General features: G+C 35.4%; 8 protein-coding genes across 13 annotated transcripts in view; 3 read left to right on the top strand and 5 right to left on the bottom strand.

Annotated features, from left to right (window-relative positions):
• LOC140981128 (uncharacterized) overlaps positions 1-26,493 on the bottom strand; it is a 56,759-nt gene that overhangs the window by 3,801 nt on the left and 26,465 nt on the right. For 3 of the 4 annotated variants that reach the window (XR_012176037.1, XM_073447406.1, XM_073447408.1), the window contains exons 2-3: positions 343-555; positions 69-256 (exon numbers count right to left, since the gene is read on the bottom strand). Coding sequence is in view for 3 of the 4 variants with exons in the window: in XM_073447406.1 (XP_073303507.1) it covers positions 69-256; positions 343-499 (345 nt within the window). In the remaining variant the exon portion in view is untranslated. The remainder of the gene's footprint in view (positions 1-68; positions 257-342; positions 556-26,493) is intronic. The other variant, XM_073447407.1, reaches the window with a different exon arrangement.
• LOC140981549 (protein DMP6-like) lies at positions 2,658-3,590 on the bottom strand. The gene has a single exon (XM_073447982.1). The coding sequence runs from the start codon at positions 3,413-3,415 to the stop codon at positions 2,783-2,785; it is 633 nt and encodes a 210-aa protein (XP_073304083.1). The 5' UTR covers positions 3,416-3,590; the 3' UTR covers positions 2,658-2,782.
• Positions 4,871-9,112, top strand: LOC140981196 (uncharacterized). Its single transcript, XM_073447509.1, has 8 exons — positions 4,871-5,326; positions 5,545-5,748; positions 5,883-6,374; positions 6,768-6,878; positions 7,087-7,272; positions 7,804-8,034; positions 8,386-8,506; positions 8,657-9,112. Exons 1-8 carry the CDS (start codon positions 4,916-4,918, stop codon positions 8,773-8,775), a joined length of 1,875 nt encoding a protein of 624 aa, XP_073303610.1. The 5' UTR covers positions 4,871-4,915; the 3' UTR covers positions 8,776-9,112.
• LOC140980123 (uncharacterized) lies at positions 9,891-11,504 on the top strand. The gene is made up of 2 exons (XM_073445810.1): positions 9,891-10,354; positions 11,192-11,504. The coding sequence occupies exon 1, from the start codon at positions 9,960-9,962 to the stop codon at positions 10,344-10,346; it is 387 nt and encodes a 128-aa protein (XP_073301911.1). The 5' UTR covers positions 9,891-9,959; the 3' UTR covers positions 10,347-10,354; positions 11,192-11,504.
• LOC140981198 (peroxidase 19) lies at positions 12,018-14,809 on the bottom strand. Its single transcript, XM_073447512.1, has 3 exons — positions 14,265-14,809; positions 13,361-13,561; positions 12,018-12,744 (listed from the first exon to the last, which is right to left on the bottom strand). The coding sequence occupies exons 1-3, from the start codon at positions 14,526-14,528 to the stop codon at positions 12,160-12,162; spliced, it is 1,050 nt and encodes a 349-aa protein (XP_073303613.1). The 5' UTR covers positions 14,529-14,809; the 3' UTR covers positions 12,018-12,159.
• LOC140981023 (uncharacterized) lies at positions 15,876-18,120 on the top strand. 2 transcript variants are annotated; one of them, XM_073447235.1, is made up of 5 exons: positions 15,876-16,040; positions 16,491-16,816; positions 16,967-17,046; positions 17,125-17,183; positions 17,517-18,120. In XM_073447235.1, the coding sequence occupies exons 1-5, from the start codon at positions 15,890-15,892 to the stop codon at positions 17,819-17,821; spliced, it is 921 nt and encodes a 306-aa protein (XP_073303336.1). In that variant the 5' UTR covers positions 15,876-15,889; the 3' UTR covers positions 17,822-18,120. The 2 variants fall into 2 exon arrangements, with proteins under 2 accessions (XP_073303336.1, XP_073303335.1); XM_073447234.1 differs by lacking the exon at positions 15,876-16,040 and adding an exon at positions 16,074-16,321.
• Positions 18,830-22,660, bottom strand: LOC140981870 (protein IQ-DOMAIN 9-like). Of its 2 annotated transcripts, none has more exons than XM_073448370.1 (6): positions 22,321-22,660; positions 21,314-21,419; positions 20,985-21,143; positions 20,342-20,569; positions 20,127-20,240; positions 18,830-19,490 (listed from the first exon to the last, which is right to left on the bottom strand). In XM_073448370.1, exons 2-6 carry the CDS (start codon positions 21,386-21,388, stop codon positions 19,140-19,142), a joined length of 927 nt encoding a protein of 308 aa, XP_073304471.1. In that variant the 5' UTR covers positions 21,389-21,419; positions 22,321-22,660; the 3' UTR covers positions 18,830-19,139. The 2 variants fall into 2 exon arrangements, with proteins under 2 accessions (XP_073304471.1, XP_073304472.1); XM_073448371.1 differs by lacking the exon at positions 22,321-22,660 and adding an exon at positions 21,834-21,853.
• Positions 23,780-25,789, bottom strand: LOC140981285 (GDSL esterase/lipase At5g45920-like). The gene is made up of 5 exons (XM_073447647.1): positions 25,691-25,789; positions 25,385-25,606; positions 24,512-24,579; positions 24,258-24,422; positions 23,780-24,015 (listed from the first exon to the last, which is right to left on the bottom strand). The coding sequence occupies exons 1-5, from the start codon at positions 25,787-25,789 to the stop codon at positions 23,814-23,816; spliced, it is 756 nt and encodes a 251-aa protein (XP_073303748.1). The 3' UTR covers positions 23,780-23,813.

Below are 26,493 nucleotides of genomic sequence, written 5' to 3'. Positions count from 1 at the left end.
CAAGCTGGACTAATTAAATCCTAACTTTATAGGTCAAAGTTTCAAACAATATTTTAACAGCAGTTTACCTCTTCATCAAGAGCATCGAGATTTTGATTTGCACTTGATGAATCGACCGTAAAACTCGACAGTGCCGCTCTGAGCCGATCGATCTCTACCTCCAACTCTTCAATTTTCCTCTGGCGTTCGTTGAAATACTTGTTTTTCGCATTTACATCTCGGATTCTTTCCTCCAGGATGGATTCTGCGGTCACAACTGAAGGAAATCAGCAAGCAGTCCAATCATTTCAACCATGAAGTAACAAAATAGGGATTTGTACGCTATTGAAGCAAACAAAATACCAAGTCGAGAGATTCTGAGCTTGGCCTCTCCCAGCTCATACGCGACGCGATCGGAACAGCACGACGACGTTTGACAACCAATAAGAGCATTCGATTGGGCGAGATAGACAGAGAGAAACAGGATTACGGGTAGAAGAAGAAACTCCGATACCGCCATCGCTACTCAGTCAACCGATCACTATCCCACGGCAACGTCTTTTTACCGGCTTTTCGGGGGATTTTAATTCAATAATATAACAATTTCAAAGAAAAAATATTGAATTACGGGAGCCGGGGACTTATTTTTTATTTCTGGCGCTACTGCCTATTATTATTATTATTTATTATTGTTTTATTTTCATTAATTTGGTTAATTTTAATTTTTTTAAACATTGTTTCCATTAATCTATTTCATATTGTTTATTGTTAATCTTTTTATCAATATTATTATTATTTTTAAAAAATAATACAAAAATAATTATATTTATCAAACTAAAAATCTAGATCTATATATATAAACAGATTTTTGCTAAATTAGCAGTTTTCTGTTTAAAATAATATTTTATAAAAAAAATATTTATCGATATAAATATATTCATCTTCTTAATAAATTATGACATTTCATAAAATTTTAATTTAGTTTCTGATTTTTCTTAGAATTTATAAATNAATATTAATATATTAACTTATCAGATTAAAAATTATTTTCAAAATTTTTCACATTAAAATTTAAAATGACTTTTGAAATATAAAATACATTTAAATATATGTATAGATGATGTCATTTTATTAAATTTCCACTTTGGTTTTTGATTTTTCTACTTATATATATTTAGCTCTGCATAATCTATATCTATATTATTATATTAAGTGTGAGGACATGATAATAACTACCTAGAGAGGATACCAAATTTTTTTCCAATTTTACCCTTATATGATATCTATATTATTATATTAAGTGTATGATATTAATATTACATTTTTGTTTTTTTTGTTTTAATTTTAACACACTTATATTTTTATTTATTTTTATTTCAACAATTCAAATATCAATTTAGTCTCTTCATAATTTGTCAAATTTCACTTTAGTGCATTTATAATAATAAAAAAGATTTTACACACACGCATCGCGTGTGCATCGTAACTAGTCTTTCATTAACATTAAGTCATGCATCATCTAATACATTTAGGCAATCAGAAAATGGCTTTTTTTAAAGTAAATTTTTAAAAAATGAATCTAGCTGTGCTTAAAGCTTTCAATCGAACATTTAATAGATATATATGTATTATTTTTAATGTGTTATCTCGCCATCTTGATTTTTTATTTGATAAAATATGTTAATCATTATACATTTTGTAAAGTTTAACTAAAAAATTGAGTTCCAGAAAAAAAAATATTTTTATTCGTGTTTTGATTTAGATTGATTCTTTGAAAGAATTATTCATTGTTAAAATTAACGCAAAAAGTTCAAAATTTTTTACAATCAACATACGAACAATTCATTTAAATTTTTGATATTTTTACACAACATAAAATTAAATTATTTCAGCTACAATAAGTAGATAAACTATTGTAGCTAAACAAGTTTATACTCTTTCACATGGAATTATTGTGTAAAAATATATTGTATATTTAAATAAAAGAATCATGACTTATTGCTCACTCTCTAAGTGTTATTCCAAAATTAAAGCTATTTAGTATACACAACAAGATAGAAAACAATACATGGTTGTGATAAGTGTTGTTGAAAAGATCTACGTTATGAACCACCTGTTGGCATTGCACGATTTGGCTGTGAGAAGTAGTAGTAAAACCCTTCATATTCATGGTATATATGTTGAAAACTTTGCGTAGTCCTATATTTTTGGATAGTCTCGATAGATATGACAACGCCACGTATCAAAAAAAAGGCTCATTAAATTAAGGAGCTTAAACTAAATTTTTATTGGTAAGAGAATTAAGTTAAAATGAAAATAGGATTTGAGAATTTATTTGAAATTTATCCTAATTTTTATCACGATTTAATTTATTTATAATTATTGGGTGGAAATTGTTTTCTGCATGGTTAGGGCCCAAATATGTTACATAGGTACATAGCCCACTATTTGATATGGCAATATTTTTAGGGGCCGAGGAAAGAAAGAACTAATTGATCATATTTATAAAATTATATTCAAGGCTTCCAATACAATTTTCTGAACACTTTTCAGTTTTTTCTCTAATTAACGATGAATAAACCATATATCATTTTTTAAGTAAAAATATTAATTTTTATAATAAATTGATAATTATAAATCGAGTCAATCCGCTGATAAATCTACGAGTTTGTCTCACAAATAACTATTCTTGATAAATATATATATTTGATTTGGAATTTTGAGATGTCCAAGAATATGGCTAATTCCATTAAATACAAATACAGAAGCGAAAATTAAAATCCACCATTAACACGTAAGTTAATCAACTTGGCGCGAGAGGGAAACCGATTCCATGTCGCCTCGTCGGGAAAACGACGAATAACATGCTGCAGATGATCCCAATCCCCACAGGCAGCGCGGTAACTATCTCTTGCATTTCATCCGAAGGATTCGGGTAAAAGCACCCTACCACATTCTGATCAAACAAAGCGATGGCCCCGAATACCAGCATCGACATCCACGCATGCACAAAATCGATAAACTCGAGCCTATACTTTGCCGCAACCTGGGTTTGTAAATTCATCGATCCATCGATGATCCAAAAGCCGTGAAACGTGGCCAAACCGTAGCACACGTTCCCCTTCTGATCCTTGATGCTATCCGTAAAACACAACAAGAAACAAGACAGCCCGCAGAGGGAAACTAATCCCGCTGTCAAGATACGGCTAACTGGATCACATTGGCCTTGGTTCGTGAATATTGGAGAAAGAAGTTGGAAAGCTAGGACAGTTCCTGTTGGTAGAAGGTTGGCCAAGTGAGCCGTGCTTTCAAACGTTTGGCTAATGGCTTGTTGAATGAGGTTTCTTTCGATTTCGGGTGGTTCTTTGTCGACGAGTAAAGGTAGTTCTTGCTCGTTACGATCGTGGGATGATTCGTTTTCGAGGTTAATCTCCATTTCTTGGGAGTTTTTAGCTGGTTTTGGCACATATTCTCGCTTCTTTGGTGGTATATATATATATATGCATGGGTGAAAGAGAGATTTGTTTGAGTGCAAGCGAAGGGAGTGTTTTATGCTAAGATAGTTTTTCCCTTTCAAGAAACGGAATACTACATGCAAGGCTGCTTTAAGCAGAATTCTGGATTTGGGGGTTTCCTTTTTTCGGGTTGTGCTAATGAGAAGTGTGAGTTTTCTCAACTTAATTTTGGGAAGGGTTCGATTAAAGCTCACTTACATTAATTTATATTTTTTTTATCAAATATAAAACTATCCGTGAAAAGAAATAAATATCTTATTACTAAATAACAATTTTGTAATTGATAAAAAAAAAAAAAAAGTGCACCAAAGTGTACATCTAGCATTACTAAAAAATTAATAGAACAAACGATTTATCTCTATTTGGTTATTTGACTGGGTTCATTACTATTTTTCAATAGAAAATGACCATTTACTCGATCGTGTGTTGCAATTTTTTTTCCCAAAATCAAACGTATATATAAAATAAAGTGAATTTCTCGAGGACTAATTTGATCATAACGATATATTGAGATAGAGAATGGGGAGTTTCGGTGGTGTTTTCCTTGTTTTATAAGCAATAACTTTTCTAGGCAGACAAAGTTGTAAATTTGCTATTTTTAGGAATGGCTGTTACAATTGCATCATCATGATACGTGGTTTGGATTTTATAAATCCACTTTTTTAGGGAATAAAAATCCACTTTTTTTATATAAAAAAAATGAAATTGGAATAAATACTTGGAAGAGGAGTTAGTTGGACATAGTCAAAGATAGGTCACAAAACCCAAAATAGGTAATAATAAAAAAACAAAAATTTTTGTGAGACGGTCTCACAGATCGTATTTTATGAGACAGATCTCTTATTTGTGTCATCCATGAAAAAGTATTACTTTTTATGCTAAGAATATTGTTTTTTATTGTGAATATCGGTATGGTTGACCCGTCTCACAGATAAAAATTTGTGAGACCGTCTCATAAGAGACTTACTCTAATAAAAAAAATCATTTTGACAATTTTTTCCCCATATTAGAGATCGAAGATTTTCACTTTTAGAACCAGGTAAACTTTTTTATATGAGTCAGAGATCTTTTAACACAATCAAGAAGATAAAACGAGAGATTTGTGATGTTGAATGAATCGTTGTACAACTTCAAAAACAAATATTAGTTACACAAAAAGTTAATCTTTTCTGAATTATTACTTTTTAATGAAATATAATTTCATGTTTAAATAATAATAATGTGAATATAAATTGTTATTTTTTTAATCTTATTTTTTCAAAATATTTGAACAACTTCTCTCAAAAAACATAAAATAATACTTGAACAACTTATCGTTCTTCTTTAAATTAAAGTTAATAAACACAGGTTTAAAAAAACACAGAAGCTTTACTTTCTCCCTTTCGTGGGAGCTTATACCTTGAACACAAACCCTAAATTCTATGGCATTTTCATCCCCTGGTTTCCTTCTTTCCTCCATCTTCCCTTCTCATTCTTCCTCGTTGAAATTCTCAAATAAGCTGTACCCCAATTCGCTCCTCAAGCTCCAGCAAAATACCCTTCTCCTTTCATCGTCTTCCAGTTCACAATTTTCGCCTGCTTCCGAGCAAGCACTTCTTGAAGCCGTAGTAGAATCCGACGCGAAATCGCTCCCAGCTGTAAGGACGTACGAGAACGACTTGGCTCGCCTGACGGTGGTTGGCTCTGTGGATTTACAGCAAGCCCTCACCGCCGCTGCCGCCGATGGAGGCGAAGCTGCCGATGAGCATATTTCGTCTGGAACCGCCGCCATGGTTGTGGAGACCATATTCCCGGGGCCATTTGACGAGCACAGTACCATCTCCACACGACTGGTTAGTTCATAGTTTATACTTTGATAAGTAAAGTTTATTTCTTGTGAGATGTGAAGTCTGCTCTTCAAATTATGTCTAACTAACGTACGTTGTTTTCCCATTTGTAGCACTCGAGATGCTCTTTTCTCCGTCATTGGACCTTCTGACTTACTCTGTTTAAGCTTAATTCGTTCGTTTATTTTTAACTTCTGCTGTTCTTGTTTATTTTTTTTTTCCAGTTTTTACCCGCTAGGAAAGTTAAAGAGAAAGCTATAAAGCTGAAGAAATCTATGACGAAAGATATCTTTGCTAGCACAACTTCTAAGAACATACTTGCCATGACCTTTAGACAAGTAGTTCTGCAGCAGCTTTGGAATTTTGAATTGGAAATTTTTAGCCCTGGAAGGGACAGAGACATGAACAACCTTGAAAATCCGAAAGAGGTAGATATGAGTTTTCTCTACCTGCACTAATTACATTACTGTTTACCTGTCGTAATACTTTATTTAATGTCTCTGATATGCAGGTGTCAATCATATTGATGGGTTGAATTATCTTATCCATTTCCTGTCGGCAGGTACCTGCAATTTTAAACTTCAGCTCCTCGGACAAACAGATCATTTCTGTAATTGCAGAAGTTATTTGCCTTGCTGCCCTTGAAAACACTGAAAGAATTTTTCTTCGTGGCTCGACAAACAGAGCATCAAATAAGCTTTTCCATTGGTTTAACAAACCCAAAGAGATGTCATCTAGAGATTCCTCTGTCATTCTGTATAATCTCCTGGACCATCATGTACTTGCAAATGCGAAGACTCTAGAAGAAAAATTTAATCTAGAAAGGTCAAGTTACAAGCTTAAGGAGTCAAAATTGAAGAAAACTTGCTGGAGGTCCCTCACATTCTCAAAACTGGAAAAGATTGGTGGTCCCGAGTTTTGTTCTTGGATAAGTGAATGCGTACCTTCCTACATTTTAAAAATTGATGCTAGTAAATTCAGCAATGTAAAGATTGATAGCTGGAAAAAACCAGAGGCAACCGAGTGGGAAGTCTTTCTTACTCATTCCCAACTGGTAATCACATCTGTATTCTTACATTTATCTTTGGACTTGGTGGCTTGTGCGATCACATTCATAAGGTTTTTTATTCTTGCAATCACATATGCTGTTAGAAGTAGTTGTTTTATTTGATGGTGGTTGCACTGAGCGTACAGGGGCATTCTTTAAGGCCGGGAATGTGATTTAAGAGCATATTTTTGTTAATTTCTTTGGATGTGGCATCTTTCTTGACTTGATGAGTTAAATAGTTTAATACTGTTGAGGTAAATTGACAACATTATTTCTAACTGCTTATTTTAATTTGGGTGTTTGTTGATCAGGTACTTTCTTCCCCTCGTGTCTGGTGAAGTGCTTTCATGCCAGTTGAGTTTATTTGCTCATGTTAATTTATTTCTGCTGTGCCCGCAGATTAGTTTGGCTGATACGCTTGATATGTACTACGAGGATGTGTTCACTCTGCCAAGCAAGAGATTACCATGTTCTGCAGTTGCAACCCCTTCCAACTTGGCATTAAATAAGGCATTCTACTGAACTTTTATTCTTGGTCACATATTTTTCTTCATCTTCCATTATGTATCTGTACTTCTTTTACGCTGATGTTTCAGGTAGGAAGCACATGAATTTACATATGTTGTCTGATAAAAATAAAACATATACCAATGTCAGCTTCAATTCGATTTGTTTCGAGCTCTAATGCTTATCTCCCACTGTGAATGTTTTCTTACAGGGAAGTTCTATGTTGAATATGTTTTCCGTTGCACTTGCTAGCGGGATTTTTCTTGTCGCCATTAGTGTTGTGGCGAAGATCAATTTACCTCATCTGCCTGGCAATAAGAGAGATTTTCTGAAGGAATCCCCACCCCTGTCAATTGATGTGGATTCTGTGCCATACCATTCCATGGAATCTTTTAAGGTTCGCAGGCAATAAGAGTAATTCATTCTCTTGTTTGCAAATTGTTAAATGCAAAAGTCTTCCCTGGGGTGTAACATTTCTGTTTTCTGTTGGTTGACACAATTCAGAATTGATTGAGGGCTGAGATTTGTAGAGCTTTGCGTGATCTTACTATTCTATAGAAAGATGCACGGTTTTTCATTCATTTTCAAGACTAATCAAGAGGTTTTGAAAATAGTACATATTGCGCTAATATCTGTCTCTGTTCTTTATTATGTTGAACTTGCGTAGTATTGGAAAATTTGTTATTGGCCTTCAATTTTGGCTTTCGATCATGCCATCTATGTTACTCTGGATTAAGATGTTAAGCTGCCTTACTGTATATTGAGATGGAAAAAATTATGATCTTGAATGGTTTTTGCATCTTAGTGTGTTATGCTTGTCTAATGTCTATTACTATCTTCCTCACTATTGGCAATTTGTGTGGTTGCTTGGGTTCCCTTGATACTCACTGGTCCATGGTCTTATTTTTTTATAGTTTTTCTGTATCAGGTAGAATCTTGTTGTGTTGAAATAATTAGAAGACTCAAGAATTATTTTGGTTGGCCTGGAGATGTCAGTTGGATGAACCATGGTCACTACTCATGGATCGGAAAACTCCCTTCATACTTGAGTGTAATGGATAATGTAGAATCCAATATTATTGGCACACCATCCATTTCTAAATCAGAAGAAGCAGGTAGTGGAGATATGAAAGCATTGCAAGATATTGCTAGCTATCAGGTAATTCTGCAAACTAGTGCATCCTGATCCGTTCGTTCTCTTTTGATTTAAACTGTTGAAGTTAAACCTTGCGGGCGTAACTTGTTTCTAACTTCATGAATATTGGATAACAACCTAATTACTCCTTTCGGTCTTCCTGCCCAAAAAAATTGTGCTTTGGTTTTTCTTCGTTAATTCAGACTTAAAAGGTGGTTTTTATAGGCAAAGCTTGATTTTTTCGTCTCCCCCTGTATTTCACATTGCTTTCTTTTTACAGTATTTCATAAATCATTTGGTCCACTATCGATTGCCTCTTGGTTTGATATGGACTATTTTCCTAATTTTTTGGCCTTTGGGCTCTGGACTGATCAGGTGGTGTTGTCGCCCAATGGAAATATAATAGGATTCCAACCTACAAATCGAGTTGCTGTCAATAATTGGGCAGCAAACCCATTAGCCAAAGAGCTATATGGTGGAAAGAATCTTTCTCCGGGTAAATGTTATGCGACTCCTCTCTCTTTTTTTCAAGTCGTGTGGCATTATGTGCTACATGGGATGGACATCGCATTTCATTTTATCCAACATAGCTGTGTAAGTCTTACTATATGACTTGGCCATTGAGATGTAAGATATTGCAATGCAGGACTTTTTGAACCTGGGCTTCAGATCAGTTATCCAAATGATGTTCTGGTACTGAAGTTGCTGATGTCAACAAATCCTGAATCGTGTTTTGCACTGGTCAGAGCCGATGATAGTTGCTGAAAACAATAAACACTAATATAGTAGCCAAAAAAAAAAAACAGCAGCTACTTGATTTTCTTATTCCTCCTCTCAAAATGGTTTGTCATCCACAAAACTCGCTGGTTTTGGTTACCAAACTCTTAACTTTTTTTTAAGTAGCCAAACTCGTTCCGTTGTTGTACTCATTCTCAATGAAGTCACGTTTCCTTGTGCATTGTTTGCCTTTACCTATGTTTTCTCCAAATGTTTTTTTTTTTTTTGTGGTATTTAAGATTAGGCAATAAGATTACTCTAGCTCAACGCGAAATTTGTTGTAAAAATTATCTAAATTGTACTTTTTGTTGGGCATTCTGACTTGTGTAACCCATGTATCTATGTCCCTCCGATGTTTTCAGGGACTTAGTTATCAACTGAACCAGTATAAATAGTCTCCAAAAAAAAAAGACTGAAAGGAGGGTGAAAGCAGCATAAAGTATCGTATATTCATTGTTAGCGCATGCCATCTTACTTCGTGAATGATAATACTCGGTTGGGGGATAATGCTAGTTGCGTTTTTTAACATGATTTTTGTACCAGTTTTGACTCTGAAAAATTCTTAGATTAGACAACCATGTTCGACCAAGATAGTTTTTTAGGTAGATAGTGTTTTTTTTTTTTTTGAGTTGGGGTAAAGGTTTTGTTACAATTAAGTGTCGGAACCTGAGTCTCTACTCAATCTTGGAATCACAATAATGTCAGATAGACTAGAAGTTATCGATCATTTGATTTTAATTATGCATAAAATGTTGGCAAGTATATGAAAATTTGAGTTTAATTTGAAATACATATTGAAAAAAATAAGTGTGTTAATATTGAGAATTGTTAAAAGTAATATTTTTTGCTTTATCCTCAAATTTTTTTTTTAATCACACAATAACTCTGCTGTTAAAGTTGTGAACAACTCGTGGGCCTGTATAAACTGTTGATATTGATAATTAACTGAATTTGTTGAAATTAAAAATATATTCCTTTTTCTATTCAATTTTTAATTAATTATACATCCGAACAAATCTTAATTTAAAAAATCTCAATTAACAAATAATAATAATGAGGAGGAAGAAGAAAAAATTCAAGCGTCTCTTCTATATGCGACGCCGTATTTAATCGCTCAAAGCAAGCAGGGAGAGGCACTGTAAACTTAGCTCGCCCAGTGAAAAACCACACCGATGACCGACCAGAGAGTTAAAGATACCAAGCCCGCCGTGAAAGTGGTGTCTACGGCTGAGACATCAAAAGTTCACGGCGGTGGAGAGCACTCACACAGACCTCACTATCCAAACCCTCCGGATTCGGTGAATCCGGACGTGGCAACACTGAGAGATCAGTGGCGTTTCGCGATTAGACAGTACAGCAGGTGGTACTCTCAAGCTTGGGGGTCAGCCATTCTCGCAGGTCTTTCCTTTTTCGCTCTCGGTTGGATTATCAAAGGTTCCAACCCTCTACCTTCCTTCAACGCGGGGACTACCTCTAGTAATAATAGAGAACAGGAGTCCGCCTCTTCCTCTAGTAGCGGCGGGGATAGAGTTGCCTCATCGGTCAATCGACCTGGATGATTACGATGGTGTCTCTTTCACAACCCCTTTTACTTCGTATTTTTGCGATGCAATTGATGAATTCTACTTCTTCTGTTTAAACTATCTCCACGTCCCGTCATGGTTTTGAACACATTGGTATTTGATTATCGCATTGGCCGAACGTCTTCCTTTAGCTCATCTGTTCGAAAAGTTCAGATTTTAGGTTATCGATTGAATTATGTGATTGCATTGCATATCTAGAATAAATTTCATTAGCTTTGAATTTACATGAAAAAAAACGATTAAGAAAGTGTTGGAACGAAATATTTTAGCCACTTGTTAGCTTTAATAACTTCAGAATCTTGTTCCAATAGGAGGACAATGTAGATGGAACACTTTTTATAATGTTGTTCAACCGAACGCGTTCTCGATGAACATTAGTTTCACCCTCTTTCAAACTATCATGGCTTTCGTCCCGACCGACTTTGTGTATATCATGGGGTAAATGTGGCTTAATTTTTTTTATCAGTTAACTAGCAGAACTGTGTCATTGATGATTGACCTAATGCGTTTAAAATACTAGATTTATTACCTTTATTTTTGAGAGACATCTGCATATATATGAATGAAAATACCTTGAAGGGTGAAGGCATTTTTGAAGCCGCTTGGTTTGGTTTTTTGGTCTTTTGTTCCTTGTTTCTACATTCTAAGTAGCAGTGGATTGAAGGAAACTAGAAAGTGACAAAATTATGTTTGGAGTAGGAAGAGTTTGATTCTTCAAAGGGTCTTGGATGCCTGAGAGGAAATCAAAGGACTATAGTTTTATGGATTTACTAAGTTGATTTTGGAGCATTTCTTAGCTTTGTTGATTTATATTCTTTTAGGTAATCACGAAAGGTTTGGAGCATGGTTCCTTGCCAATCAATATCTGAAGCAGCTGGGACTACGAGTGGGAGTATGCCTAACCTTGTGCATATTTTTGTTGTCTAAAGTGATTGTAGATGAGAGATACTCTAAGTTCTTGTGGTTCCTTCTCTTGTGCCTCCAAAGTGATGGTCACTTTTGTTTTCCTTTACCTCTTCTTTTGTCATCAAAACAAACCGCACAATTATATGGCATGGCAATGTATGATTTGTATTTAGTCGTCCCCCAACATCATTTCGGTGACAATTAAAATGGTGGTATAATATTTTGGGGGAGGTGAGGATTTTGTTAGTTTGATCATTTGAATGGCATAAATTACCATCGATAAATAGGTAATTGGTTGCCAACAGTTACTACCTAAGTGCACCCACTCGTGGTTATGACCTTTACGATAATATTTTAATTTTATAGTTTATATCTTAGTGTGGTTATGACCTTTACGAAAATTAGGATCAATTCGTGACATATCTGTTTGAAATGGCAATATGTCCGGATTTTATGTGTCATCGAGTGCAGGGATAATCATGGGAGTGGACAAGGGAAGGATGTTTTGTTTTGGCAGTGATGCTTCGTTGCAACGTTAACGCATGCTCAATATATGTTATAGACCAAAAACAAAAAAGATTCCCGCTACAACAAATAGTCAACCTGAAGTTATTGCTTAAACAAAAAGATCTCAATCTAAATATATCTGATATCATAGCATATGATTCCAACTCGCAAAGAATCAAGACATTGCAACAAACAAAACAATAACCAAACGTACAAGCATTAAATGCCAAAGAATTCAAAGGAAAGTATGGCCCCAAACCAGAAAGTAGCAATCTCGGTTATTTCTGTGTTACATGAATAATCATCCCAAATAATTAAATGTGAATCTATATGTAATTCATTACTTACTGGCAATTAGAAAAAATAACTTGAGTGATCACAAATGTTCATGCATGCTGCAATCTATCCTTTTCTCTCCATGTCTTCTTCCTCTCTTAACTCCAATGGACCCCATTTTATCCATAGCCACTGCAAAATCTTGAAAAAACTTCTCTTTATCCTTAGCCAACGCCTGCACCAGAGGCTTTGTTCTTGGATCCAAAAACAGCACTTGATCAGAAGCTAAAACTCCCAGTTGACTCTCCAAATTTCCATAATAAGCATTATCAAACAAGAACGGTGTCGTTACATCACATGGTGCTACAATATCAGTGTTCCCACCAAATCGTGGGCACGACATTGTTAAGGCCTTTAGGAGCCTTGGATCAATCAAAGGATCGGGTTTCATCGTGTTCTTGTAGTTGTACAGTCGTGCCAGAAAGTTCTTGCAATGAGCAAAACCAATGGTGTGTGCACCTGAGAGGGTTACTAGGTCTTTAAATGATAGGCCTTTGGATTTGAAGAGCTGGATAAGGTCGTCTATGGTGGAGTTGGCGTGGGGGAGATTGGGGTTTACTCTTGTTGCCATTGATATTTTTCCATCCCATCTTCCTTTCTTTACTTGGTAGTATGGACCTCCAGCCTATGAATAAAGCTCACACTTCAATCTGATTAGTATAAATTAATAAATAGTTTTGTCTTTTTTTATCCATTCAAGTCTTTACTAGAAACTAATCCATCTACAACTGATTTGATTTGTTAAATTTGTTTATTATGCGGTTTTACCTATATTTACCCGAAAGTTGAATGAATCTTGTTCTGTAATTGACCAGCTGTTAATTGGATTTTAATATGTCCTAAATCTACATCAGTTGGAATGTTGTTAGTTGTAAGTTCAACTATGGAGCCAGAAGTTTTAGGTCTTTAGTTTAGTATATAAGAAATATATAAATCTATAAAAAAAAAATTTAAGACAGAGGAATGCGATACCTCCTTTAGCTGCGAATCCCAAGTTTTTTATTGGGCAACTTAGCATATCAGACGAATAGAGTCAACTTTTATAAGAATTATATTTAATGTGCGTTTTATTTAAAAAATCCCAGAGAAAAAATATATCAATTAGTATCAGTTGTTTATCTTGATATTAAATTTGAAGTTTACATGTCATTATCGAAGATTCAAAGAACATGTGAAGCACATATATTGCCAAGGCAAAAAGATGAAGGAAGCAGTATTTTGGAATATTTTTTTGTACATACCAAATGGATAAAGTCTCTAGCAGCAATTGCAAGGATATCTGCACATGATACGACTCCAGGGCACTTGCTCTCCACTAACATTTTGGCCTTATTTATGCTATCAAACGCCTCCACTGCCAGCTCCTTGTTGTCATCCGCATCCCTTTCTGCCAACTCTTTGCTTCCTTGTTTCGTTGAAACAAGTATGGATCCGTCGCAACCCTTTTAGAAGCACCACAAAAAGAGAATGTTTCAAGGATGATTATATTACCGAAAACATGGTTCATGCAAACAATTCCAGACTCTTTCATGGTGCTCGTGCAAGTTTTGGTGAATTCGGGCACTTATCATCTCACGGGCTCTACGGTAGATGATTTCCTGAATTACTTATGATTATGGCGACGGCTAGATGATTTGCAGAATTACTTGTGATTATGGCGAAGACAAGAGGCTAGCCGTCACAACTTCTTGGGCACATATCATGACAATATGCAGAATTATACTAAATATTATATCAACAATTTGGCAGCGAGCACCAAGAATTGATTAATCATGTGCTATTTAAGTTGCAATAATTTTCTTTCAAGGGCTTGTGGGCTTGTGGCATGGCAATTTCTGGAATCACCTCTGGTGGTGAGCCTGAGGAACAAATTAACCAAACGTTACATTTAAGCTGCCATATGCTTTAATAGGCTCGTCGGCTTGCAGCATGGCTCAAAATTGCTCTCAAGATTTTGGTAGCGAACCACCAAGGATGAACCATATGCTATCACAGGCTCATGACACGAAGTTAGATGTATCACTCAAAATCATTCAAGATTTTGGCAGTGAACCGCCAAGAATGATCTGAGTAATGCAATATGCAGTAATTAAGGGATTACTTCATGGAAGATATTTCACTTTAATGCAGAAGTTAAGGGCTTACTTCAACAAAGCAGTCATGGAAGAAGAGGCGAATTGTGGCAGGGCCGGAGATGGGGACCTCTTTGAACTGCTGCGAGGTTACAGATGCAACAAGCTGATCAACCTGAGGGCAAGTCTTGGAGTAATAATCTACCGAAAGTTGGCGTTGCGGCCTTGGCCGGCTGGTTGAATTTTCTGTAACATTGGCTGAAGAGTGTGTGGCCAGTTGGAGGTGGAAAATAATGGTGAAAGAAATGGCAGCAACAGTAGTGGAGAAGAAAGACATGAGAACTTGTTGGTTATAGTTTGTGGGATGTAGAAGTTGCTAAGGGACAAATTGCGTTCGGTAAATGCAGTGAACTTGTTCATAGTCAATGCTACATTATATATATTGCCTTTAAAGAGCAGAAGTGACCATATTAAAAAGGGAGAATCAGCACCCGTGAAGTCTACATTAATGAAAATTTATAGGCATATTTTCTTTTATTCAACCTTTTTCCCCAACAAAAAGCTATGAGTTTCCTCACATGCTGCTGCTACACTACACCTTGTGTAGTGTGACTGAGCGCAAATCGAGCTCGAGCACTGCTCGAGTTACTTGATTTCTAACAGTACTATCTGAATTTGATTTATGTATACATCGACTTGGCTGAGACTAGTGAAAATTTTGATAAATTTGAAAGCAAGTTTCATAAATTTAAAGCCTGATCACATTCTATAAGCCCACTCGACTTTAAGGTGTCTCTTGCGTCGTACTCGTTATCCCCTTTCCCATGCTTGAGCTTGCAACAACATAATTTAATACACGCATGTGCAGTTAATTTGTTTCATATTTAGCACATACCAATAAAGTTCATGAGTCCTTTTACCATTCATTTCAAGCAACAGTCATTAATAAGTCCTGTCTTAGAATTCAGAGCCCCCTCAAACAATACGCACAGGTTATCTTTTTTCTAAAGAAATTGTCGATATCATGTTAGGAATATGTGTTAAAAAAAATGTCTGTGTACAAGCACAAATTCTAACATTGCTCCCCACCCAAACCCATTAATGATCGTATCACAAGTTGCTTTATCTGCAAACAATGCTCATTCAATTGCCTTTCTTGTTTCTCTTGGTCTAAAAGGAGTTTAATTTTGTAAAAGATATATGTCCATTCGTCTCCAAATTTTTAATTGGGACTGCCACATTCTATGGTCATGGAAAATAGATCTTTTATCAACTGTTTTCTAGATCCAGTAGCTCATTTGACATCAAAGTCTTAAATCTAAGACGAAATATCAGTTTCGAAACTTAATTGTAACAATCTTCACTGTCAACACAAAAATAAAATGTAAAACATAGTTTAATCCACATCTTTATTTGTTCTAGGTTGAGCAGAACTCCAATTCAGCAGGATTATTCAATATGGTGAAATTAATGGAGTTATTAATTCTTAAAAATATGGATTAGTTTGATATATATTGATTATTTTCTTTCGAGATCAAATTAATAAAATATTGTATGAAATAAAATTCTTTTTCTTGTATATTTTCAACTTTGACGATTCAGTTATTAATTTGGAAAAAAAATTACATATAAATTGCATGCTGGATTGATAATAATAAACAGTTTGTAAGCCCAAACACCTAGTGGTTAAACTAGAAAATGGGCTTACGCCCGTTATATTTGGGCTTTACATACGTTTGGGCCTTTTGTACCCGCACTGTCGACGACAATCGATCTCTATATCGGCGAACAATATTTCTGGTCCCACAATTTTCAGGATTCACGTTCTTGATCTTCAGCTTTATTGCAGGTCAGTTGAATGTATTATCTTGAAATGCAAGAAAATTAGGTGATGTAATTGCGTTGGTTTGGTGGATGGTATATATGGTTCGGTGAAAAGCACGATTTTTTTTTAGCTATTTCATCTATCAAATGTTTGATGAAAAGTCCACTTGAAAGTCCCTGATTAGCTAGCTTTCCCTGTCATGATTTGATTTATTCGACCCATTTGTGTGTAGTTGTTCTGCTGGCTGAAACATTGTCTCAACAGAAGTTACAGGAGAGAGACTGTGGAATTTTGGATTTGATATTGTATGTATGTGCGTGCTTGTTTGTGTTTGGATGAGCTAGTTATAAAGTTCTTCAACGTTTCTCAAATCAAGATTCACCTGGGAAAAGAAATGGACTCTTCCTTGTCTTTGTGTGTTTTCCCATTTGACTGAATGAAGACATTGAAAGATTTTAGATTGTTATGCTGCAGATAAACATACCATGTGGTTTGTGGCGTCCAAGGTTGCAAGGAGGGTATGTTCTTCAGTGGCGGCTCTCTGTGGCAATGCTTCATGTTCTTTTATATCCCCTGAACATACTTATACTTCCATCTCAACTATGGGAAGATTATTTGAGAATATGCACAAGCCTGCGATTTCAGATGATTTCTTTAAGTGGGGTTCACTTGGCTTCCATAGGACATTGAGCTTCGCGACTGGATTTACCCCATTACAATTAAAACCTTTGGAGGAAATTATTGATGTCCAGAGGGTAAAGAATAAATCGTCTGAGGAAATTGCCGATATTTGGGACGATGTAATTTCCTTGAACCGTTAGTATTTTGCTTCCACTCAATAAATTTAATTACTTTTTTTCTGCATCGGTTAGATTATGAAAAACACCTTTCTATGTGGAATATCCAAATGTTGTTAATAGTTTGCCAACGTTGATTTTTTGTTGTACAAGTATCACTTGGGAAGGGGCCATATTGGTGCATCAATGAAAGCAAAAGTGTACCATTTGGTGGAGCACAGAGCAGTAGATTGGTAAGTAATCTACTTTATTTTTGTTCTTAAAACATCTCTTCTTCAAGTTGATGATTGTAATTTTTCACTTTTTTGCAGCCGTTATTTTGTAATTCCCTTGTGGAAAGGAAGCGGCTATACAACAATGTTTGTGCAAGGTCATTTCTGAATTTTCCGATTTTTTTTATCATGTATAATATGGGCGTGAATAAAAATAGAGGTGGATTTCATATAACTGTCAACTATTTAACCTGATATATTCTCAATACAAATTGGTGGAAGCATAATCTTTACTTGCATAAAAGATAATGGAGGATTGAATTGCTTAATATAAGTGGAAGCCTTTAATAATGTTAACTTTTGAAGAGTATGCGAAGGGACTTAGGTAGGCTACTTTAACAAATGCACGATTATTCGAAAAGTGCTGATTATCACTATTACAAGAATGTATATCTCATGTTGCTTGATTATGTATCAAACTTGTGGTGCAGTTCAAATGCCACACATGCTTTTCACTGGTCTTGAAGATTATAAAGCGAGAGGAACCCAAGCCACTCCGTACTTTACCGTTTCATGCTACACAGAATTTGCAGACAGCAAAGACCTGGTGCTTGCTCGTGGCAATGTAGTTCTTCCTAGCAAGCTGAGTGACTCAGAGGCAAAGTGGCTTTTGGAAACTGCTCATTCTTTTTACCTTAACGATCAAAGGTATAAACTGGTGGAGCGATTCAACAAAGAAACTCGTGAATTCGAGTTCAAAGATGTTTTGAAAGCATTAGATATGCCCATCATGTAGCTAAATAAACGTAATGGGATTGTTGAAGCTATATATAGATGCAGAAGATGAATGAAGTGCGCGATCAGTTCAAACGGATGATCTTCCATTGTGTTGTTAATCTTTTGTATACATACATTGGTTTGGTTTCGTAACAATATTTTCTTCGTTTTGTATGCATGGGAGAGTTTAGTTTCATATTTCAATAGGATCAATAAGTGTCAGGGATGTAATTGAGGCCGCAACCTCTCCAACTAGCTTTTGTGTTGGGTTGGGTCGGACAAATATCTAATATAAGCAAATTAACTCTTTTTTCGTTATCTTGTGAGAATTTATAGATGAATGTTAAGCGATTGTCACAATTGTTAAGCCTATCTACACGCTAGTCTGCCATTTTCAGCGGACAGAATTTTGCTCCATGACCCTGACTTTCTCATTGACAGCCAACATTTGTATAAATTATCATGGTTTTATGTATTCGAATTTTGCGAAATTTTCGGGGTTAGCACAAGATTTTTGTTTAGAAAGAGACGATATCTATCGAGGAAGTTTTTTTTCATTAACTATGAATCCAACTAAAAACTAGAATTGAATGCGAGAAGACAATTTTTTTGCAGATTTACTTGATAACTTTGAGCTGTTGATTTTTTGTGAAAATTGTGTAGAGCTTCTACGTTGAATGATTCCCTTTCTTTATAGACGATTTCCATATTAACTGGTACATCCTCCCCACTCTACGTTCTTCAACTGGCTCCCCCGTGATTTTGCATGTAGTTTGGTACTTGATAACTTTCCTCCATGTTTGCTCTTCACTTCCTCAACTTCCATCTCCATTCTCATGAAAAATCAGGAATAATGGCGTAGGCTATTTGTGGCATTTTGGCTTATTTATCTTTAAAGACACTTCTTGACATGTTTGTTTACTCCATTTCTTCTTAGAAATAGAATTATTTTTTACGCAATTTTTTGGAGTTGAAATGACCCATTGTTCTGTGTTTTCACCTTGTATTTGTTTTACCTGCTACTCCATTGAAATGAATCAACACAACTCTCCTTTGAACTTGACTAAAATTTTGGAAAGTAGTACAGAAAACTGACTTTATACAAACCACAAATAGCAGAAGACCAGGCCCAACACACACTTTACAGAATACTCCGATGATAAATTACACTCTTCCTAATGTACAGGAAATCAAGAATCACACCCAAATCCAAATTTTCTTTGCTGCTGGTAAGCACAGTTGCTCAAGCTCAACGGGCAAAGCATGCCAAGTCCGAATGGCTAATTTTTTTCATCACTTTGATGATGCACACTTTTCTTGAATCTGAAAAATTGACTTTAGGATCCATTCTGTTCATTCTTGGTCTTATCATTTTCTGCGTTGGCATTCACTTTCAGAACAGTTGTTTTCTCGGAATCTTCATAAGACAGTTTTCGGGATCTTCTAGCAGCCTTTCCATTAGAAGAAACTAACTTGACTTTAACTGATGCTTTGATCATGGGAGGAGTTTTGCTTCTAGGATTCTTGCTTGCCTGGCGACTTGGTGCTTTCTTTGGACTTGCTGACGGTGGAACTCGGCTCTCCCAAGGTCGAGCAGCAATCCACCGGTCCATCCAGCTCCAGCCCCAATTTTCTTTGCCAAGTTCATAGTTTCCTGATCCAAAATTCGGATTGGAGTTGGCCCTCCACTGAAACAAAAAATGGTTTCGGTCATTACTCTCGGATAGCAAAGACAAGCTGCAACACGACGCAGGATTTATGTGTTCACTATTCGAGCTCGACTCGATTAAAATGTTACAAGCTCGAGCTCGACTCGAACTCAATCGAGTATTCATTTTTTAAACTCAAGCTCGACTCATGAAAATATCGATTTACTCAAACTCGAAAAACTCGATAGTGTTTGTAGTATAATTTTAGGGTTTAAATTTTGTATTTATTACTCGAGTAAAAACAATTAAAACTCGAACTTGACTCAAGTGAACGGTCGAGCTACTCGAGCTTGAACTCGACTCGAGCTCGGTCAAATCAAGCTCGAGTTGAGTTTTGATCGAGCAGCTCACGAGCTACTCACGAATTGCTTGACTTGCTTGCACGACTAGATTCGGCTACAAAGGCCTACATCCATGACAAAATGCCCAAATGACCAAAACTTTTATTAATTTAGAATAAAATAATCACACACCATTTTCATGGGATGAATATGGTTGGAAATATTTCATAAAACTAAATTTTAAAATATAATAAAAGAACCATATATAAAAAGATATATTGTAATCAGAATAATATCTAATCTGATTCAAGACGTTATTTTTCGTTTTTCACACCTGATGAGAAAATGCATATGCCATTGCTCGCTCTCGCCTAACTGCTGCTTCTTCTCTTTGATGTATTCTTGCAAGAGCTTCATCCATTGTCTCAGAACCACCACTCCAGTCCACCTGTCAGGTAATCCATCCGCGAAGATATAGCAGAGTCAAGTTCAATATACAATTTTGAAACATTTAAATGCAGGCCACATAGCGGAAGTACACGGTTTTACCTCGAGGTCATGAAGCTTTGCTTCTAGCTTCATCTTATTCTCGAGGTTCTTCTGTCTGAGACGACCTTCAGCAACCATATAAACTCTCCGAGCTCTAACCTGGGCTTGAATTCTGCTCCATGAGTGGAGATGATGCAGTGTGGTTGATGCTTGCTTCTTGACAGAATCACGTTGCACCAGATCCTCGAACCTTGTCATTTCTTTCATTTGGCGATACTTTTTCCGAGCCTAAAACAAATGTTGTGTTAAAAATAGAGAGATATATTGACAATTACGTTGTTCGACCATAAAAACCTTCATCCATGACAAATAACCACGAGGCTGAAGTCCTTTTTAGTCCCGCCACTTCAGAATATAACCACCTCTTTATATAGATGAAAATACATCGGAATAAATACATATGGAAGCTTTTCTTATAGCGAAATCACAATAAAATCATATTAAAAATTGCATCTCCGTTTTATTATTCGATTTTTTACAATATGATAAAAATACACATCTGTGAATAAACAAGAGTAAGATTAACAAGTAGGTTACTCAGAACATTGAAGTATCTCATAGATCAACAAGTAGGTTACTCAGAACATTGAAGTATCTCATAGATCAACAAGTAGGTTACTCAGAACATTGAAGTATCTCATACCCTGTATGCTCGATACACAGTCTGAATTCGAGCTGCTGCCATATTCTCAACACGGATCCGTATATGGTCTCCCTCAGAATCCCCATTGGCCAATACAGGACAATTTTTCCCCAAGACTTTCTCATTATGGCCATTTGACTTGTCAGATACCGAATGTTTCTGCTCAATAGTGAAAACAATAACTCAAAATGCATAAATTCAGATATCCAGAATCCAGACAGCTACATGTCCAAAGTCAAATAAAGGAAAATGATTGAATAATCTTTGAGTTCTATATGCCCACTTATAATTGCAAATAAGTAAAAGAAGACAGATCCAGAACTTCTAACCTGCAATTTTTGTGATTTACCACCCTTGGCTTTCTTTCTAGTGATTATATTCTTGAACCAAACCCCTGAACCCATTCCTGATACTTACTGTAGACAACAAAAGTACCTGCAGATGGCTGTATCTCATGAATATCGTCGAAGACATATCTAGCATTCACGGGATTAAAAATAACTAAACAAGCCTACATATCAACCGTGCAAGGCTGTAAATTCATCCCATTTCATGCTACTGTAGTTAATTATTGAAAATGTTTGAGATTAGCCGACAAGGCAAGAATTTGTGCTATCATGTAGTAGAACATCGAAAACGAGCACGTAAAAACGAGATATTAGCAAATTTAATGGAAAAATTGGTGTTCTATCTTGGAGCAAGATGGAGTCAATTTGGTAGTTAACTATTTATGCTCTCATTGCTATATATATGGTATATTTACGGTCCGGATACAGCAAATCATAAAAAGATAACTCAAGATTGACGCATATATTCAAGACGAGCTTATAAGGAAAGTGAAGAGGATACCAACAAATTTGAGAGGGGCATATTCAAAATTCATCAAATGAGTCAAGCGACCAAACTTGCAAGTCCTCTAATTAAGCATACTTGACTTCGTAGATCCGTCAGCGAAAGTACCTAGCAGCCTCGTAGATTACAGATATACAGTTCCCCTTCCGATTCTTGTGAAGCGAAAATTATATTAAGAGGACTTTAATTATCAGCAACAATGTGAAAGATGTAGAACCACTCTTTATTCGAATATTCCACACCATATGAACCAAGATCAAGCATCACAATTTGACAATCTTTACCACAACCTCTCACTATCTCAAATCAAAATCTAACAATGTAAAACTATTGTCAAGAACTAATTCAAGATTACACAAAAGCCCATTCTGTTTCTCAAGATTTTACACAAAAAAAAGAAATCATATTCACATCCATCACTTGAATCGGCGAAAAAATATGAAGAAACGCATTAAGAGCTACGGGTAATCCAAGAATCACACACCAGGTAAAAGAAGCCCACATAAAGTCAGTGACCTTCCCCTTTTGAGCAGAAGGGTATCTCCAAAACTTGAAGAAACACCAAGAAAATAGATGCAAATGCAGCGACGTAGAGAAATGCGATCGAGGCAGGCAGGATTAATTATGTTGTGAGTAAAATCGAAGGAACACGAACATATTGACTTAAATGGGAAGGTAGAAGGAAAACTAAAGAACAAAAAATGGGTTGGTGGCTTGTCTACTCTTGCAACGGCCCACGACTGTTGACTTCCCAAAAACAGATGATCAATTATTGTCGTCGTCATTAAAGGCAAGTATAATCAAGAAACAAGGAATCGGAACCACCCTTAATTTTTCAAGATCTAAATAAAATTCAAACCGACGCATCCAATTAAATTTAAGAATGTAATATATCATTATCCAAGAAAATTAAAAAAAAATATTTGTGGCTATTGTGACAACAGCACCAAACCTGACAATGATTTTTTGACGCGTTCCTGTATCATTTGCTACATATCAGCATCAAACACTGCAACAATTTAATCAGGTTTGGTCTGCAGTCTACTAAATGCGTGTCATGCAGGCAACTGCCACTCTTGGGCCAACTGGAATTCTGAAATTTAATGCCAATTTAATTTCTTTATTTTTTTGGAATATAATAACAATTTAATTCACTGGTTATTTTTTGGGAAAAACTGTGAAGGTGGTGGGACAATTTTATTTTACTTTTTTTGGCAACAAATTATTATTGATATATGACAAAACGTACTGACAGCACAAGATGAGGCAGCCTTTTTTTTCGTTCGACCCAACTCGCTTATTTTGAACAGAGAAATTAAAAAAAATTCCGACTCGCTTTAATCCTATATGCATATGTATTTTAGAAGCACGATACGATCTCAAGAGAAAGATTTTATTTGGATGATCAATAAAAAAATGTTATTTTTTATATTAAAAATTTTATTTTTTTTATTATAAATATGAATAAATATATAAAGAGAAAGATTTTATTTGGATGATCAATAAAAAAATGTTATTTTTATATTAAAAATATTATTTTTTATTATAAATACGAATAAATATATATGAGACCATCTTGTAAGAAATTTCAAATTTGACACCCTTTGAATTAAAGGAAGTAGGAGGAACTTTCTTTCAAAAAAAAATTTGTTAGCTCATTTTGATATTTCTGATGAGTTTGGTGTTCTTATAATTTTCAATAAGAAACGGCTAACAAGTAGCAATTCGTAGAATTAATATGTTCCTATATAAATTACAATTTATACTGCAATTAATTTGTTTATTTATAAAACCATATATTATCAAATCAAATATCTCTTATCATATAAAAGATATATATATATATATATATATTATCAAATCAAATATCTTATCATATAAAAGGTATATATGAAAATTGAACATGGGGTGCCATTCTATTGTACAATAATAATTGATATTGTTAACTATCATACAAAATCCCATGTAAAGAACACCTTAAATCCCATACGCTGGACCTTCCTCCTTCATCCTAGATAAGTCATTCTCAAAAGACTTGAGAGGATCTTTAGGATTGATATCAGAAAGGAGAGGTTGATCCACAGGCAGACTTTCCAGGCTCATGCCTTCTTCCCTGAGCCGGGCGACCACTTCCTCAAACACAACATTGTTCCCATTCTCAGTTAGATGCAAACCATCTCTGCATTTCAAAGAACAGGATTGAATATTGCATGAGATTATGATTCTGATTATATATTACTGAAGAAAGAGAGTGATCCAATAAAAGGGCGAGGGGGGAAAAAAAGTAGATATTTTTTTTCTTTTTTTGATTTGCCTCTAAATATTCTGTCACCCCATTTTGTCCCCAACCCCTCCCTTGAATTCCTGGATTCACCCTGTTTACAATGGAAAGAATTTGAACAAAACAAGAAGCACATGTACACTAAATAAGCCTTTTTCCATCCAGGAAACTGCTGCATTTTCGTCCAGAGGTCTACAGCTGCAACTCCACATTCAGATGCAACAGCAAGGCATGCTTTGGCATAGTTTCCGGCGGCTTCATTTGTTCTCTCAGGTAGGTCGGAAGGGCTGTCCCTAAACAGATGCCTGAATTATTTTTACACGTTACAAGCACGGTGACTTTAAGAACGTCAAACTTAAAAGTTTGAAAGTAGTAAAAATATTGTAAGATTTACAGGAGACGCGCAGCTTCGTCGATTGGAGGAGGAGTGATGAGGAGAATAAAAGATGAAGGCCATTGCTTCTGAAGCCATGGAAAAGAGGTGGTAACGTTAGACAGAGCATTACGACAAAAGCACAAACAAGGATATTATGTTCAGACTAGAAAGTAAAAGCAGATGCCTGACCGAGAGATAACAGTTGCGTCTTAGTTTTGAATAACGAGAACGACTATGATAATTGAATGATTTACATGACATAACTGCAAGTAAGGTAACAAGATTAATCCACCGATATCAAGTTTGTCAAAAATCCAAAAGCAACTGGCACGAAACAATTAACAAGATCAAACGAGGGGAAGAACTACTATACTACATCCCCTTCCTATCATTTGGCTCCGTGCATGAGCAGTCACAACTTACAGGCATGAATGGTACCCAGATCGCTAAAATTTTGTGGGCTTCATGACTTTCATACAAGACTTTTAACATTACAAAAAACTAATAAAAAGACTCAAACTTTACCCCTGAAATGTTTCATGCAGCTGCCTACCCCGATTCTTGGACATGCTCCGCTTAATTACATTTTTTAGTGGAGAAACAAACAAATTTGAAGAGGACAACTACAAACATATGAAAACGACCCTCCCTTTCTTCAACGGGGAGGTGGTTTGGCATCACGTCTTTAGGTAAAGAGATATTACAACACAAGCACCCACTGTAATAAATTAGATTAATTTAACAGCAAAACTTAATTGTTATTCTAAATAATGTCTTTGAAAAAGTACATTTGCCAATATTCAAGTAGATTTTCCCATCTTTGTCAAATTTCTGGAATCAATCTCTTAGAACTAGTGTGTTGGTGGGGCCGTGTACACTTTTCAACTTTACCTTTAGGAAGGCGACAATAGCGTGGAGATTCTGCTTGTACTCCTCAAGCGGCACGTGTTGGAAAGCACTAGATCTGTCGGGGAGACACGCGTCGTTTGCGCCGAAGAAAACCACCGCCGCCGCCGGAGAACGGCTGCTCTCAGACGGATGCAGCACCTTCTCTTTCACCTTCAAAGCCCATCTCGTGTTGTACCCACTGCACCCTCTCAACACCACATCCGCCTAATACCAAAAACCAATGTCTCTATCAAATCAAAGCTAAAGTAAAAACCACCCAAATCAAACAAAAACAAGTATGAATCTCACCGTGCGAGAGAAGTGATTCGCAAGAGAAGAACCCCACCCACCATTTGCGAACGCTCCTTCCGTAATGGAGTCTCCGAACAGATAAATCTTTGGTCTCATTTNGAACAGATGACAGATGTGGTGAGCAGTGACGATCGAAAACATTATCATAAAATAATATTTTTATAATTATAATTGGCGCTATGAATTCATTCCAAGAATTTAAAGCTGCAGTGTGTTTTCGGAGTTCGTAAGTAGTAACTCGAAAATAGCAATATTTCTTTCAATTTCAGTATGTGCTGATAATTTTCTAATTGATACGTGAACTTTCTTTTACGCACATTGCATGTAAAGTTGATTTTTTTTTTTAAATCAGTACTCTTGTTAAAAATAAATTAAATTTGTAAAATATTAGTACGTTATAAAATATTTTACATAAATTTAATTTGTCATTTCAAAAAAATTGTACTGGGGATTGAAAAAATTGTATGCCATTAATTTATTTTTATTATACCCAAATTTAATATACAGTGCACGATGTAAATTTTTATAGTTGCATGCATCAGGAAATCCACCGCATGGGTGTTGTTGTTGTTGTTATTATTATTATTTGACAAAATTTTAATTTTAATCTTGTATGTATTGGTTCATGATAGTTTTAATCATGTATCTTTTATTAAATCAATTATAATAATGTATTATTATTATTATTTTATTAATGTTATTTTTTTCGTCAAAATCATGTAACTATATGACTAATATCGTTCTTAAAATTTATAATTAAGTTATACATACATGTATATCTCAATAATTTTTTTTAACCA

This window comes from Primulina huaijiensis, chromosome 7 (assembly GCF_012295235.1).
Source record: "Primulina huaijiensis isolate GDHJ02 chromosome 7, ASM1229523v2, whole genome shotgun sequence".
NCBI classification, from domain to species: domain Eukaryota; kingdom Viridiplantae; phylum Streptophyta; class Magnoliopsida; order Lamiales; family Gesneriaceae; genus Primulina; species Primulina huaijiensis.
This window is presented reverse-complemented; position numbering and strand designations above follow the sequence as displayed.

Excerpts from the sequence above, each read along its gene's own strand:
- LOC140981285 (XM_073447647.1), bottom strand. The coding sequence starts at position 25,789 with ATGAGACCAAAGATTTATCTGTTCGGAGACTCCATTACGGAAGGAGCG. Across the intron at positions 25,607-25,690 it reads CGAATCACTTCTCTCGCACG|GCGGATGTGGTGTTGAGAGG; the intron begins GTGAGATTCATA and ends TTTTGGTATTAG. Across the intron at positions 24,423-24,511 it reads GACGAAGCTGCGCGTCTCCT|GCATCTGTTTAGGGACAGCC; the intron begins GTAAATCTTACA and ends AAAATAATTCAG.
- LOC140981870 (XM_073448370.1), bottom strand. The coding sequence starts at position 21,388 with ATGGGTTCAGGGGTTTGGTTCAAGAATATAATCACTAGAAAGAAAGCC. Across the intron at positions 20,570-20,984 it reads CTGTGTATCGAGCATACAGG|GCTCGGAAAAAGTATCGCCA; the intron begins GTATGAGATACT and ends CATTTGTTTTAG. Across the intron at positions 20,241-20,341 it reads CAAAGCTTCATGACCTCGAG|GTGGACTGGAGTGGTGGTTC; the intron begins GTAAAACCGTGT and ends ATTACCTGACAG.
- LOC140981196 (XM_073447509.1), top strand. The coding sequence starts at position 4,916 with ATGGCATTTTCATCCCCTGGTTTCCTTCTTTCCTCCATCTTCCCTTCT. Across the intron at positions 6,375-6,767 it reads TTCTTACTCATTCCCAACTG|ATTAGTTTGGCTGATACGCT; the intron begins GTAATCACATCT and ends CTGTGCCCGCAG. Across the intron at positions 8,507-8,656 it reads TGGAAAGAATCTTTCTCCGG|GACTTTTTGAACCTGGGCTT; the intron begins GTAAATGTTATG and ends ATTGCAATGCAG.
- LOC140981198 (XM_073447512.1), bottom strand. The coding sequence starts at position 14,528 with ATGTCTTTCTTCTCCACTACTGTTGCTGCCATTTCTTTCACCATTATT. Across the intron at positions 13,562-14,264 it reads TCCATGACTGCTTTGTTGAA|GGTTGCGACGGATCCATACT; the intron begins GTAAGCCCTTAA and ends TGCTTCTAAAAG. Across the intron at positions 12,745-13,360 it reads CTAGAGACTTTATCCATTTG|GCTGGAGGTCCATACTACCA; the intron begins GTATGTACAAAA and ends CTTTATTCATAG.
- LOC140981023 (XM_073447235.1), top strand. The coding sequence starts at position 15,890 with ATGGGCTTACGCCCGTTATATTTGGGCTTTACATACGTTTGGGCCTTT. Across the intron at positions 16,817-16,966 it reads TTGCCGATATTTGGGACGAT|TATCACTTGGGAAGGGGCCA; the intron begins GTAATTTCCTTG and ends TTGTTGTACAAG. Across the intron at positions 17,047-17,124 it reads GAGCACAGAGCAGTAGATTG|CCGTTATTTTGTAATTCCCT; the intron begins GTAAGTAATCTA and ends ACTTTTTTGCAG.
- LOC140981549 (XM_073447982.1), bottom strand. The coding sequence starts at position 3,415 with ATGGAGATTAACCTCGAAAACGAATCATCCCACGATCGTAACGAGCAA.
- LOC140980123 (XM_073445810.1), top strand. The coding sequence starts at position 9,960 with ATGACCGACCAGAGAGTTAAAGATACCAAGCCCGCCGTGAAAGTGGTG.